This window comes from Lemur catta, chromosome 14, assembly GCF_020740605.2.
Source record: "Lemur catta isolate mLemCat1 chromosome 14, mLemCat1.pri, whole genome shotgun sequence".
NCBI classification, from domain to species: Eukaryota; Metazoa; Chordata; class Mammalia; order Primates; family Lemuridae; genus Lemur; species Lemur catta.
In genome coordinates, this window is record NC_059141.1 from 22,857,455 (window position 1) to 22,873,438 (window position 15,984).

At 37.6% G+C, this 15,984-nt stretch overlaps 1 protein-coding gene across 9 annotated transcripts in view; it reads right to left on the bottom strand.

Annotated features, from left to right (window-relative positions):
- BTRC (beta-transducin repeat containing E3 ubiquitin protein ligase) overlaps nucleotides 1-15,984 on the bottom strand; it is a 161,705-nt gene that overhangs the window by 5,303 nt on the left and 140,418 nt on the right. For 5 of the 9 annotated variants that reach the window (XM_045568584.1, XM_045568586.1, XM_045568588.1 and 2 more), the window contains 4 exons: nucleotides 15,407-15,525; nucleotides 14,111-14,221; nucleotides 12,483-12,561; nucleotides 1,667-1,859 (listed from right to left, as the gene is read on the bottom strand). In XM_045568584.1, coding sequence (XP_045424540.1) covers nucleotides 1,698-1,859; nucleotides 12,483-12,561; nucleotides 14,111-14,221; nucleotides 15,407-15,525 — 471 coding nt within the window. In that variant the 3' untranslated portion in view covers nucleotides 1,667-1,697. Of the gene's footprint in view, nucleotides 1-1,666; nucleotides 1,860-9,583; nucleotides 9,627-12,481; nucleotides 12,790-14,110; nucleotides 14,222-15,406; nucleotides 15,526-15,984 lie in introns of those variants that run through there. The other 4 variants (XM_045568587.1, XR_006739261.1, XR_006739262.1 and 1 more) reach the window with 4 other exon arrangements.

The following is a 15,984-nucleotide window of genomic DNA, read 5'->3' on the forward strand; positions in this document are numbered from 1 at the left end:
TGTGAGTAGGCCCTGCAGGCTCTGGGAAGCTACCCGTCCAAGGGCACACAGCTGATGTGACTTGGCTGAGGAACAAGGAAGCAACATGTCTTCTGTGAGAGCAGGGGATGCTGAGGCAAGCACCAGTTGGGTATGAACCACTCCCCTCAGCAGGAACACTGCAAAAAGAGGTGCAGAAAAGTGTAGTGAATGTGTACTGCCACGAGAGCTGAGTCAAGTGTGGGAAATGAGAAATTCTAACACCAACAACGTGCACCAGTAGCTAGTGCAGCTTCCCCAAACTAGTGATAACCCAGTGCACGTGAACTGGTTAGGCCACCAGGTCTGACCTGAATACGCTGTAATGTGTACAGACAACCTGGGTACCTTTAGAATCTTCCCCTGTTTGAGTGGGAGGTTTGAGACCTAAGTGGGAGGTACACTGGGTTCTCACCAACTTCAGAGCCACTTCTGAGGTCAAAAGACAGGACTTCATCTTGGAGGGGGTGGAGAGGAGGGATAAGGATAAAAAGGCTACTTTTTTTTTTTTTTTTTGAGACACAGTCTCGCTCTGTTGCCCAGGCTAGAGTGCTGTGGCGTCTGCCTAGCTCACAGCAACCTCAAACTCCTGGGCTCAAGCAATCCTGCTGCCTCAGCCTCCCAAGCAGCTAGGACTACAGGCATGTGCCACCATGCCTGGCTAATTTTTTCTCTATATATTTTTAGTTGTCCATATAATTTCTTTCTATTTTTTTAGTAAGGACGGGGTCTCGCTTTTGCTCAGGCTGATCTCAAACTCCTAAGCTCAAATGATCCACCCACTTCGGCCTCCCAGAGTGCTAGGATTGAGGTGTGAGCCACTGCACCGGGCCTAGAAAAGCTACTTTTTATAATTGAATGATACTAACAAGGCAGGGCTGCCAAGATGTCAGTGTGAAATTTCACCAAGAGATATTTCCATTCATACATTAGATTATCTACTTGGCTTAAAGGGTCTCTATGTGTGTGTGTGTGTGTTTTTGTTTTTATTTTTTTGGATACAGAGTCTCGCTCTATTGCCTGGGCTATAGTGCTGTGGCATCATCATAGCTCACTGAAGCCTCAAACTCCTGGGATCAAATGATGCCCCTGCCTCAGCCTCCCGAGTAGCTGGGACTATAGGTGTGAGTCATAATTCTTACGTACTAATTTTTCTATTTTTTGCAGAGACTGGGTCTTGTTCTTGTTCAGGATGGTTTCAAACTCCTGGCCTCAAGTGCTCCTGCCACCTTGTCCTTCCAGAGTGCTAGGATTACAGGTGTGAACCACTGGCCCAGCCTCTATTGTGGGTATTATTTAATCTGGGAACTACAAAATCACAGGCTTTTGGATCATTACAGTACTCAGTTTTCAAACCGATTTAAATCTCATTTTATTTTCCTAACAATCCTCCTAGATAACTAGGGCAGGAATGATTAGTGCTACCACACAAGTGGGATCCCAGAATCATCTAGAACTGAGGCTGGCTACCTTGGTGAAAGGCACCACCCACTGTGGCAGCTCCAGCCCTGTCTCATGTTGTCTGCTTCCTCTGCTTTACAGGGCTTGGTGAGTTGAAGGGCATAAGAAAGCTCCATGAATCCGCAACAGCTTACTCCCCGCACTCCATCTCCTATGCACAGTGCTATGTGCATAACTCTTTCCATACCTGGGCAAGTATGAGGTCAGTCTATGGTTATTTATCTGGAGATGTAGGTGTATGTTCGAGAAGGGGAACGGGGAGGTTCTGCTTGGGCAGCTGGATCATTTAGGAAGTCCCAGATGAGGATTGTGTCATCATGTGAACTGCTGACAATCTGGAATTCATCAAACTGGAGTCGGAAAACTCTTCCGGAATGCTCCTAAAGCAGCAAAAACAAAAAGGGTAAGAATTTGAACTACTCAAAATCAAAAGGACATAAATTCAGCAACACATCAAAAGAAGTCTATGGAAAGGCGATGGTATACTGTTAATTTTTTCTCTACCATTTAGTAGTTTTCAAAATATACAAAGAAAACTTAAACTTTGGTTAAAGGCAGGATGAAGAAGTCAAATACTAGGCAGCTGTAAACAATGTAACATTCTTTGGCCAAAATATGTTAAATAGCATGCTAGTTTCTCACTGCCAGCTTTCCTTGGCTTAGGCTGAATGAAAGAAGGACCTCCCTGGCCTTCTCCTTTCTCTGTGTCTCTAAGTTCCTTCTACAGTTAGAGGCCAAGAGCTGGCAAGCAGTAAGTGTGCCGATAAATATTTATCAACCAAACCTCCCTGATTTGTAAAACCACTGGTAGATTTTCATAGCATAAAAATCCTTACCATGGCCAATTTCAAGCTACCCATGCTTGAAACCAGCTTGTAAAATTCATGAGTATCTAACAGTTGGCTCTCATAAGAGGGTATCAGCCTGTTCTAGTGAACCACTGGCAATAACCACCACCCCAATCAAGATGTAGAATGTTTCCAGTATCCTGGAAAGTAATCTTACAACCCCTACCAGTCAATGTTGCCATTATTAATTCACTTAGTCTGTTCTTGGATTTCATGTAAACACACTCATACAGTAGGTATTCTTTTGTTCCTGGCTTCTTTTGCTCATCATTATATCGATAAGATTCCTTTCTGCATGTAAAACAGTAGTTCGTTCTTTCTTATTACTGGTTGATATTCCAATGTATGAACATACTATAGTGCTCTTGTTGGTGGACATATGGACTGATTATAGTTTTTGGCTATTTTAAGTAAAGCTGCTATGAACATTTAGGTACACGTCTTTTGATGGATATATGCACCTATTTCACCTGGGAGTACAAATGCTGGGCCATGGAGTAGGTATCTATTAGTTTTTTTTTTAATGGAGACAGGGTCTTGCTCTGCTTCCTAGGACAGAATGCAGTGAGTGGTGTCATCACAGCTCACTGCAACCTCAAACTCCTACGCTCAACTGATCTGCATGCACAGGCATGCACCACCACACCTGCCTAATTTTTCTGTTTTTTGTAGAGATGTGGTCTCACTCTTGCTCAGGCTGGTGTCGAACTCATGAGCTCAAGCAGTCCTCCAACCTCAGCCTCCTAGAGCGCTAGGACTATAGGCGTGAGCCACCATGCCCAGCCTCTATTACACTTTTAATTTGCATTTTTAAAAATAAAGTTGAGGAAGTCCTCTCTGTTCTGAGTTTGCCAAGTATTTTTTTTTTAATTGTGAATGGGTATTGGATTTTGTCAAATGGTTTTACTGCATATACTGATACAATTATGTGGATTTGCCTTCTTTAGCCTGTTGATATGATGGATTATATTGATTTCTGCATGCTGAACCAGCCTTGCATACCTAGAACAAATCTCATTTGGTTGACAGTGTACAATTCTTTTTAACACATTGTTGGATTTGATCTGTTAATATTTTGCTGAGGATTTTTTTTTTAATTTAAGAGTTACTTCATTTTACTGGTAGGGGTTGTGAGATTACTTTCCAGGATACTAGAAACATTCTACATCTTGATTGGGGTGGTGGTTATTGCCATTACTATCAATTTATTTATTTGGAGACAGGGTCTTACTCTGCTGCCCAGGCTGGAGTGCAGTGTTGTGATCATAGCTCATTGCAACCTTGAACTCCTGGGCTCAAGTAATCCTCCTGCCTCAGTCTCCCAAGCAGCTGAGACTACAGGCACATGTGACCATGCCTGGCTAATTTTTTTTTTTTTTTTGGTAGAGACACAGTCTTGCTATGTTGGCCAGGCTGGTCTCGAACCCCTAGCCTCCAGAGTACTCCTTCCTTGGCCTCCCAAAATGCTGGGAGTACAGGTGCGAGCCACTGCAACTGGCCAGCTCCTTACTTTGAATTTAATTTGCTCTTCTTTTAGTTTTCACAAGTGGAAGCTTAGATTACTGATTTTAGATCTTTCTTTCTAATATAGGCTTTCAATACTATAAATTTTCCTCTAAGTACTGCTTTCGCTGTATCCTACAAATTTTGATAAGTTCTATTTTCATTTTAATTTATTTAAAAATACTTTTCAATTTCTCTTGAGATTTCTTCCTGGATGCATGTGTTATTTAGAAGTATATTGTACAACCTTCCAAATATTTAGGGATTTTCCAGTGTTACTGAATTCCACTGTGATCTGAGAACATACACTACATGATTTCTATTTTTAAAAATTTGTTAAACTATATTTTATGTCCTAGACTGTGGTCTGTTCTGGTGAATGCTCCATGGAAGTTTAAGAAGAATGTGTATTCTGCTGTTGTTGCATGAAGCATTCTATAGATGTCAATTATATTCAGTTGATTGATGGTGCTGCTGAGTTCAACTATTTTCTTACTGATTTTGTTGCCTGCTAGATCTGTCCATTACTGATAGGGGGTGAAGTCTCCAACTATAATAGTGAATTCATCTATTTTTCCTTGGAGTTCTATCAGATTTTTGCCTCATGTGTTGTGATACTCTGTTGTTCGATGCTTACACATTAAGGAGTGTTATGTCTTGTTGGAGAACTGGCCCCTTTTATCATCAGGCAACTTTATCCCTCATAATATTACTTGCTCTGAAGTCTACTATTAAATCAGTATAGCTATTCTAGCTTTCTTCTGATGAGTATTAGCCTGCTATATTCATTTGCTAGGGTTGCTATAACAAAGTACCACACCCTGGGTGGCTCAAAAAAACATAAATTTATTTCCTAAGGTGTCAGCAGGGTTGGTTTTCATTCTGAGGTTTCTCCCCTGGCTTGTAGATGGCCGTCTTCTCCCTTTATCTCCACATGGCCTTCCCTCAGCGTGTCTTAATCTCCTCCTCTTCTAAGGACACCAGTCATTCTGATTTAGGGCCTTCCCTAATGACCATGTTTAACTATAATTACCCTATTTTATTTTTTATAGAGAGGGGGTCTTGATATGTTGCTCAGGCTGGTCTCCAACTCCTGAGCTTAAGTACCCTGGTACTTGGGCCTAGAGGTGTGCTTCACTGTGCCCAGCTCAGTCACTTCTTTAAAGCCCCTATCTCCAAATACAGCCACATTTTGAGGTAGTGGGGGTTAAGACCCTAACATATAAATTTTATGTGGGCACAGTTCAGCCCATAACATGTGGTATATCTTTCTCTAACCATTCACTTTTAATCTATATGTGTCTTTAAGTAGGTTTCTTATAGACAACATATAGCTCCATCTTGTTCTTTGATCCACTCTGACAAACTTGGTTTTTAAAGCTGAAGCAGGAAAAATACAAAGAAAACCACACCAAGATACATCATAATCAAATTGCTGGAAAGCAGTGATAAAGAAAAAACCTTAAAAGCAGCCAGAGGAAAAAGATACATTATGTATAGAGGAATGAAGATAAATGACTTCAAACTTCTTGTCAGAAACCAAGACAGAAGAAAATGGATAAGAGCATTTTTTTTTTTTTTTTTTGAGACAAGGTCTTGCTTTGTTGCCCTGGCTAGAGCACAGTGGCATCATCATAGCTCACTGCAACCTCAAACTCCTGGGCTCAAGCGATCCTCCCTTCTTGGCCTCCCAAAGTGCTGGGAATTATAGGCATGAGCCACTGCACCCAGCCTGGAATGACACCATTGAAATGCTGAAAGATGCTGTCAACCTAAAATTCGTTAGCCAGCAAAACTATTTTTCAAAAATGAAGGCAAAATAAAAATCTTTTCAGGCAAATAATAGCTGAAAGTATTTGTCACTAGTACACCTGAATATACAAAAATAAGTAAGTTCTTTAAGCAGAGGAAATGATATCCAATGGAAATATGGATTTATACAAAGGAATGGAGGGCAACAGAAAAGGCAAATGCATGCATAAAAATAAACTAATTTTTTTCCATTTAAAGATTTCTTTAAAAGATAGTTGATTGTTTAAAGCAAAAATAACAATGTATTATAGAGATTATAATATACGTAGAAGTAAAATCTGTAACAACAATAGCACAAAGGATGGCAAAGGGAGAAATGGAAGTATAGTGCTTGAAATTTCTTACGTCATACACAAAGTGATGTGATATTATTTGATAGTGGACTATAATAAATTAAAGACACATATTGTAAAGCTTAGATCATACCCCCACAAAATAGAGAGATATAACTAATAATCCAAAAATAGAGATAAATTGAACTCCTAAAAAAAGACCAGGAAAACAGGGGTGAAAAAAGAGAACAAAAGGGAGAAATTAGAAAATAAATAGCATCATGATAAATTTAAACACAGTCACATCAAAATTACATCAAATGTGAATGGTCCAAACATGCCAATTAAAGGCAGAGATGGTCAGACTGGATTAAAAAAACAAGGCCCAACTATATGTTGAATATGAGAAATTCATTTTAAATATAAAGACACAGGTATGTAAACAGTAAAAGAATATAATAAAATATACCATAAAACACTAATCATAAAAAGGAGATTTTATATATAATGTCAAAGTTTTTATTCCCCAAAGAATACTGTAAAAATTAAAGAGAGACATTTTATGTTAAAAAGGTCAGTATATTACTAAGACATAATTATCCTAAGTGTGCATGAACCCAATAAAATTGCTGAAAAATACATGAAGCAAAAGCTGTTAGAACTGAAAAGAGAAATACACAAATTTAGAATTATAGTGGGACACATCAAAATTCCTCTCTCAATAATTAGTAAAGCAAAGAAAAAATCATGCCAGGCATGGTGGCATGTGCCTGTAACCTCAACTACTTGGGTGGCTGAGGCAGGAGGAACCCTTGAGCCCAAGAGTTTGAGACCAGCCTAGGACCCTATCTCAAAAACAAACTAATAGAAAGTCACTAACCATACAGAACACCTGAACATTATAAACCAATTTAACTTAATTGACATTTTTGGGATAAAAGTTATCTCTAACCACATTTATAGCTTCAAATGTTTATACTAAAAAGAAAGGTCCAAAATCAATGCTCTAAGTTTCCACCTTAAGAAGCTAGAAAAATCAATGAAAAAGAAAAAGGAAACATGACTTGGATTCTATAGACATTAAAATGAAAATAAGGGAATATGATTAATAACTTTATTTCAATAAAGTTGATAACTTAGATGAAATGGCCAAAGTGCTTGAAAGATGAAGTATTAAAACAGACTCCAGGCTGGGCACAGTGGCTCATCCCTGTAATCCTAGCACTCTGGGAGGCCAACGTGGGAGGATCGCTTGAGCTCAGGAGTTTGAGACTAGCCTGAGCAAGTGCGAGACTCCATCTCTACTAAAAATAGAAAAATTAGTCAGGTGTCCTGGTGAGTGCCTGTAGTCCCAGCTACTTGGGAGGTTGAGGCAGGAGGACTGCTTGAGCCCAGGAGTTTGAGGTTGCAGTGAGCTATGATGACACCACTGCATCAAGCCTGGGCAATAGAGCAAGACCCTGTCTCAAAAACACAACAAAACAAACTGATTCCTGAAGAAACATTAAATCTAAACAGTACTATATCTATTAAATAAATTGAATTTGTAATTAAATTCAATTACACAAAGAAAACTCCAGATCCAGACATTTCATTGGTGAATGCTATCAAACATTTAAAGAAGATAATATCATATCTTATATGCAAACTCTTTCAGCAAATAGAGGAAGGAACACTTCCAAAATAATTTTAAAAGGCCAACATCACCAGGACAGTCAACCGGAGACATAAGAAAATAAAGCAACAAAGCAGTACCCTCATGAACACAGACACAAATCCTTAATAACAAAGTGAATTCAACAACATATAAAAAGGATTATACACCATGAACAACTAGGGATTATACCAGCAATGCAAAGGGTTTAACATTAAAAAGTCAATGTAATGCACTAATTAACAGAATCAAAGTGAAAAACTACATGATAATCTAAATGAGTGCAGATAAAGCGTTTAACAAAATCCAATATCGATTCCTAATAAAAACTCTCAACAGAAAGGAACTTCCAATCCCCTGATAATGAGTACCTATGAAAAACCTATAGCTGACATACATCTACACACACACACACACACACACACACATATAAAATGGTGACAGACTGAATGCCTTTTGCCCAAGGTCACGGACAAGAAAAGGACATTCACTCTTACCAATTCTTTTTAACATTGTACTAGAGGTCCTAGCCAGAGCAATAAAACAAGAAAGAGAAATAAAAGATACACAGACTGAGAAAGAAGTAAAAGTGTATTTCTACATATTTGCAATGAACAATCAGAAATTGAGGTTTAAAAATACCAATTCCAATAGCATTAAAAATATGAAACACTTAGGGATAAACCTGACAAAAGACACGCAAGACCTTCACACTGAAAGCTACAACACTGCTGAGAAATTTAAAAAGACCTAAACTGATGGAGAGACATACTATATTCAAACACTCAATATTCTGGGGAAGTCAATACTCTTCAAATTGATCTAGAGTCAACAAAATTCCTGTAAACATCCCAGCAGACTTTCTTTGGGTTGAAATTGGCAAACTGATTTTTTAAGTTCACATGAAACTTCAAAGGACTCAAAAAACTTTGACAAAGACAAAGGTGAAGGACTCATACTACTTGACTTCAAGAGTTACTAAAAGCTGCAATAAGATAGAATGGTACTGGCATCAAGAGAGACAAAAAGATCAATGGAACAGAATAGAGTTTTTAGAAGTAGACTTACACACATATGGTTGATTCATTTTTGACAAAGCTGCAAAAGGCAATTTATAGAAGAAAGGACAGTCTCTTGAACAAATGGTGCTGGAACAACTGGATATCCATAAGCAAAAAAACCCAAAAAACAACAAAAAACCCTTTAATCTATATCTTGTACCATATAGAAAAATTGACTCAGAACAGACCATATAGACCAAAATGTAAACCCAAAACTATAAAGCTTCTAGAAGAAAACACATGGAAAATCTTTGTGACTGTGGATTAGTCAAAGATTTTTAAAGATATAATAGCAAATAATATAAGCCATAACAGAAAAAGCTGATACAATGGACTTAAAATTAAGAACTGCTTTTGGAAGAACATTTTTAAGAAAATGAAGAAATAAGCCATGGAGTGGGAGAAAATAGTTGCAAATCACATATCCGATAAACTGTACCGATCCCCAACCTTTCTGGCACCAGGGACTGGTTTCATGGAAGCCAATTTTTCCATGGGGTGGGGCAGTGGAGTTCTGCAGCCAGGTCCCTAACAGGCCGCAGACCAGTACTAGTCCACAGCCCAGGGGCTGGGGACTGCAGCGATAAAGGACTTGCAATCCAGAATATGTACAAGAAGTTCAGCTTAATAATAAGAAAACCACTCAATTAAAAATGAGCAAAAGACATTTAAACAGACACTTCATCAAAGTATATATACAAATGGCAAATAAGCACATGAATAGATGCTCAACATTACTAATCATTAGGGATACACAAATTAAAACCACAATGAAGTACTATTATTGGTACCATATTTACTAGAATGAATAAAATTGAAAAGACTGTGCGCTTAGTATTGGTGAGGATATGGAATAACTGGAACTCTCACACACTATTATACTGTAATGTAAGATGGTACCACCACTTTGGAAAACAGTCTGGGAGTTTCTAAAAATATTAAATATATGCTCACCATATACCATATAATCTAGTCATCCTGCTCCTAGTTATTTACCCTGGAGAAACAAAAGCATATGTTCATCCCAAGACTCGTACATAAATGTTTATAGAAATTATATTTGTAATAGAAAAAACGTGAAACAACCCAAATGTTCATCAACTGGCAAATGGATAAACTGTGGTATAACCATACAATGGAATACTACTCAGCAATTTTTTAAAATAAATGAACTGTTAATACACATCAACAACATGGTTGAATCTCAAAATAATTATGCTTAGTAAAAAGAGACAGGCAAAAAAGTACATACTATATGATTCCATTTTTATAAAACTCTAGAAAATCCAAACTAATCAATGTTGACAGTGGTTACCTGGAGACTGGGGCAGGGCAGGATGGAATGGGAAGGGAAGGAGGGATTATCAAGGAGCATGAGGATATCTTCATCATCTATGATTTCACTAGGCTATACATTTGTCAAAATTTATAACTTGGTACACTTTCAATATGTCTACTTTAGTGTATGCCAATTATACCTCAATAAATCTATTTTAAAAAACAACTCAATAAATAAAGTGATCACAAGATCTGAACACCAACTTCATAAAAGAAAGATAACATACGAAAGTATATTCAACATAATTAGCTACAATAGAAATGCAAATTAAAACTACAATGAGATATCGATACACACACTCAAATGGCTGTAATTTTAAAAAATATTGACAATACCAATTGCTGGCAAGGATATGGAAAAATGGAACTCTTATACATTGTTAGTGAAAATGCAAAATGCTTTACATTTGCAGAATCCCATAATGCCACTTTGGGAAATAGCTTGGCAGTTTCTTTTAAATTTAACACATTGACTGCCACATTAGAAAAAAAATTTTTCCCTGGGGCCACGGTATTTTAATAAACAAAAAGATCCTTTCTAATTTGTTGTTTTTTATTGTTTTCTGTGCGTGATTATATGCAACACAATCCACATTTTTAGAATTAAATTGTCAATATTAATTGTAACAATAAGAACATCAAGATTTTCATGAACCAACTGCAAGGTTTTGCTTCATGAGGCCCTGGGCTCAAAACTAGCCTGAGTTAAATACAACTCACATAGCGGTCAATGTGTTAAACATATACTTATCTTAAGATCCAGAAATCACACTCCTAGATATCTACCCAAGAGAAATGAAAACAATATGTACATAGAAGAGCCCATACCAGAATGTTTTCATGGGCTTTACTCAGAATCAACAAAAACTGGATTCCAAATGTCCTTAAACTGGTTCATGAATAAACAAGTTGGTTTATCCACACAATGGAATACTATTCAGCAATAAAAAGTGACAAAGAATTTGTACATGTAACAATATGGATGAATCTCAAAGGAAGTGGAAAAAAAAAAAAAAAAAAAAAACCAAATACAACATGCTACATACTGTATGACTTATTATCAGTGGTCCCCAAACTTTTTGGCACTAGGGACCAGTTTCATGGAAGATAATTAAACCTCAAAAACCAGATTTAGTCAGCCTAAATATAAATGAATGAAACTACACATTTTAGGCTGGGTGGTACACACCTATAGTGTCAGTTATTTGGGAGGCTGAGGCAGAAGGACTGCTTGAGACTAGGAGTTTGAGGCTGCAGCATGCTACAATTGCATCTACAAATAGCCACTGGACTCCAGTCTGGGCAACAAGGCAAGACTCTGCCTCTTGGGAAAAAAAATAAAGTACCCATTTAAAAAGTTATGTGTGAAATATGCAGGTAAAGTATGTTTGGTGCTAAAAAATGAGTTTTTAAAAAAATTAATTATATCTGTTTTGAGACAGGATCTTACTCTGTTGCCTGGGCTCTAGAGCGCAATGGTGTCATCATAGTTCACTGCAACCTTAAACTCCTAGGCTCAAGCGATCCTCCTGCTTCAGCTTTCCAAGTAGCTGGGACTACAGGTGTATGCCACCATGCCTGGCTAATTTTTCAATATTTTAGAATGACGGGGTCTTACTCTTGTTCAGGCTGGTCTCAAACTCCTGGCCTCAAGCAATCCTCCTTCTACGGCCTCCCAAAGTGGTAGGATTATAGGCATGAACCAGTACGTCTGGCCAAAACATGAACTCTAAATCCAATGAGGAAGACAGGAAATGTAACCCTTTCTCTTCTCCAGAGCCAGGACTGTCTAAATGTTCAGAGTAAGAATTTCAAATGGGCTTCAAATGCTTCATCTTTTCCTTGAGTTGTGCAAAAGATTCTGTCCACCCTGATGTCCCATCTAATCTTCTAATCGAAGCAGCATTTACCAATCTGGGCCCTTGGCTAACAACACAATAAAGAATTTAGTGTTTTTGAAGGTGACATTCTTCTTTTTGAATCACTTCTTTCCCCAAGTGTCAAATGGTTCAGACAAGGTGGTGTATGGGGAATAAAAAAGATGGCATTCAAGTTGCTGGAGGCATCAGCCCTTGAATAGGATGCAGAACTAAGGGGCTGACCAGGGGGTTCATGCAAATTCCTAGGGCACTATTTGAAGGCACAGGTGTGCAGGTCCTTAGATTTTGGACAGGTTCCAATTTGAATAATTATATTCTCACTCCCTTAGTACCTTCTGCTGTTTCTGGTGGATATGGAATTCTTATTCACTTCCTGTACTAAACTGTTGTGTAGGGTTGCTGTGCAGCTGTTAAACAGCTGCCACATTCCTCTCCATATACAGGCTCTAAAGCACTTTTGGATGAAAGGCATTATATAAACATATTTTATTGTCGTGTATTGGTTGCCTTTTCACTCAGTAGAAGGTTTTGTGAAGTTTTAACTATTAAATCCAGATCTATATTCCATAGTACATCAATATTTAATTTCTTCCCCTACCTACTCTGCAACCTCCTCTGAACAACACGGCTCTTACCACAAGGGTCCGTAGACAGAGTGTCCCTGCAGGAGCACGAGGGTCCAAAGCAGCCACAAGATCCCACACTTTAATTTTTCTAAAGATCAAAAAGGGGACAAAAATCTCAGTTAAGAACAAAATTAAAAGAACACAGGGAAGAACAGCAAAAAGTCATGGCAATAAATACGGATGGTGAATATAGTTTACACGATAAATCCAGCTCACAGGAATATATATAAACTTTTTTGTTTTGTAGACTTGGTTCTTGCATTCATTCTTGGGTAGAGGTTATTGGTCTTAACAGGGGAAAATGTACGTGATTAACCTAAAAACGAGAAACAGGTTAGCTTTAACCAAATTGATGATAGATAGTGGTAAAGTTATGCCATACTTTGGGATCAAGAGGAGATCTTGTGCAGACCTCTTATTGATAAGAGATTACTTAGACCTAGAAATCTATTAACTCTGAGGCATCCTCTTTCTGGTCAGTTCTAAGAGTGGCCCAGGTCACATGTACCAGGGGACTGGGGTCTACTTAAGAGCACTGGAATTTATATAAGCGAACCCTCATATTTTGATTTAAAGAAGAAAAGTCTAGCCTTTTCAAAAATCAATTATAGGCCAGGTTTCCTCAAGGCATATAACAGACAAATCCTAAGAAAGGTAGGTACAGATCAAAGCCAGGGCAATAAGAAAATATAGCCTTGACCCACCCGGAACATGTCATGACACCCTGAACAATTTCCCAAGGGTATGACAATGATGGCTGACTTGAAGCATAGGAAGTGAGTCGGCTACACTTCCTGCTGCTTGAGTTGGCTTAATGTGTCAGTATAGCCAGCTCTGTGAACTAAGAGAACATTTTAAGTAGTTTCCTGTATTTTAAAAGCTGCTGATATTTGAACTGTAGCTGGCCACCCCTCACCTCCCAAATCAGGTACTCTGACAAGAAGTAATGATAAAGAGTCCTTCATAAGTGAATACACTTTTGTATGCATTTATTCTGTGCTTAGCATTGCTGGACATGATATATTAACAACATGAATGGATCCCACTACCACTAAAATTAGAAGAAAGTCAAGATGACTGAACTCATTCTAAATGAAATGCTAGCAGAAGTAATGACAAGAGAGCTATACTTTTAGAAATTATTCAAAGAGATCAAAATTCAAGACCCTACTACACTAAGGCCCCAAAATACTGCCCTCTAGTGTTTCTATTTTGTTAATAAGTTACCATTTTACATGCATATCCTGTTATACTGGGTTTGTCTGGTTCTTTGCTTTATAGGGCAAAGTAGACAAATACATAACCAAGTAACCAAAATATTAATGAAAATCATGTACAAATATAAGTACAATAAAATGGTTGGGAAGAATATTTTAGAAAAGAGTAAACAAAGGAGAGTTAGATTAAAGAAAGGAATATTGGATCAGGTACTTTCTATAAAATCTAAAACCTTTTAGAGACAAGGAAAGGTTATGTTTAACATCACAAACCAGGAGGGATAAAGATGTGGATTTTTTAACAGCTCTGACTAAAGCATTATAAAAGCTATCCATGTAACAAAAACATTTGTACCCCCTTAGGATTTTGGGAAAAAAAAAAAAGATATGGCCTTTAAAAAACTCTATTAGCAAACTCACCCATCATAGGCCCCACTGACTATCCTCTTGTTATCAAATCGAATACAACGCACCAATTCCTCATGGCCTTCTAACACTCGCAAACATGCACCACATTCTATGTCCCATAATCTGGAAAAGAAAATTGAGTCAAGTGAATTTTCATGTATTCTTTTCAAAGCCTGGAATGGTATAATAATATAGCTCATACATCTTTTAAAAATCCACAAAAGTAAAATCAATCATCACTCATACAAAAATGTATTGCTTTCAATGTAATTTATTTCCTTTCTGCCATTATGACTCAGGCAGAAAAATGTACGGTTTAAGTTCAAATGTAATATGTATTTTCAAAGCACAATGCTTTATATAATTCTGTAACCAGGTTCTCCCAGACATAAAAAGGATGAATTCAACATACACAGTTGTCTGAGAGGGAAACAAAGAAGCCAAAAATTATGCTTCCTGAAATTACCACTCCAAATGAGACCCAGAATGTTGGTGACTCCTGCCCTCACAAAGCACCTCTGCCACTGACACAGTCTGCTTTCACCCACTGTCCAGGAAAGTCTTTCTCATATAATGGAAATACAAAGTCAGTTCTCAAAAACTTTTGTGTTCTAATTTCAAAAATTGTATGCTTTCAGACTAATCCAAGTGATTTCTAGGAATGATAATTTCCTTAGATAAAACAGTAGCTCTGTTTGTTGTTCTAATGGCCTCTTCATCCTCTTAGTACTTCAGTGAAGGAAGCGAGAGGATGAATAAATCTTCCAAATTCTAATCTTATCTGTGTCATTCATCTTTGTGAAGGGAAAACACCAAAAAATACTTCAACTGTGAAATCTTCATAATTTCAAAGACAGGTTACTCTCTGGCCAATTACGTAATGCTAAGATAAAACTGCACAATTTCTAGTAGGGAAACAAATCTTTTTTTTTTTTTTTTTCTTAAAAACAATGGCAAAGAGAAGAGGCCTTTAGCTATTTATTAGCACTTTAACTTGTAGAGAGGAGAAATTTAAAAAGGGCCTTCAACTTCCAACTACCTGTCTTACTTGCTCATTTCCCTATTCAAGCAGTACCTCTGAAATAGGTCTAGCTGGTGATAAAACTATAATAGGAAGGAAACACATTAGCAAAAGGCTTTGTTGTGTGCCTCTCTGCTTGGGGCAAACATTTGACCTGTAAGAAGCAACAGAAAGAAAAAACAGATGATTTTAAACATAACACAGTTGAAGGTTGATATGATCTGTGCACAAATAACGAATTGGAGGGTACTCACCATCCTTTCTGGGATAGGGCACCTGGTGCTCACCTGATAGTGTTGTCAGAAGAGCCACTCACTACCAGCCTGTCTCTGTATTGCAAACAGGCAATGCCTCGTTTGTGTCCATTTAAGGTCCTTACAAATTCACAAGTACTTGTGTTCCATACCTGAAACAGACAGTAGTATCGAGAAATTGATTCTGGTGCCTTTACTGATAAAAATCTATGGCAATGGTAGTTTTGGGGAAGTAGAATACAGGACTGAGTCATTAGGGGGAAGTCAACTTCTCAAACAAAGACACGAATTTTAATTCATGGTAATATAAGGCTAATATGTAGCTGGCTGATATGATTTGAGAATTCCTCAAATTGATTTACTCTTATGGGGTTAGTTTGGTCTTCCAGATATACTTTCTTGAACCTAAATTTACCCCTGCTCTTCTCACACTCACCATTATTTATAGGAATAAAATACCTAGTCAAAATTCTTGCACAACTTGTCTCACTTGTTACTATTTTACCCACAGACTAGTCTCTGAGTTAAATATTTTCTTATTCTACAGTGATGTTTAAATATGAAATTGCCCTTGCTCAAACTTCACATGAACTCCCCTATTCTAAGTTGGG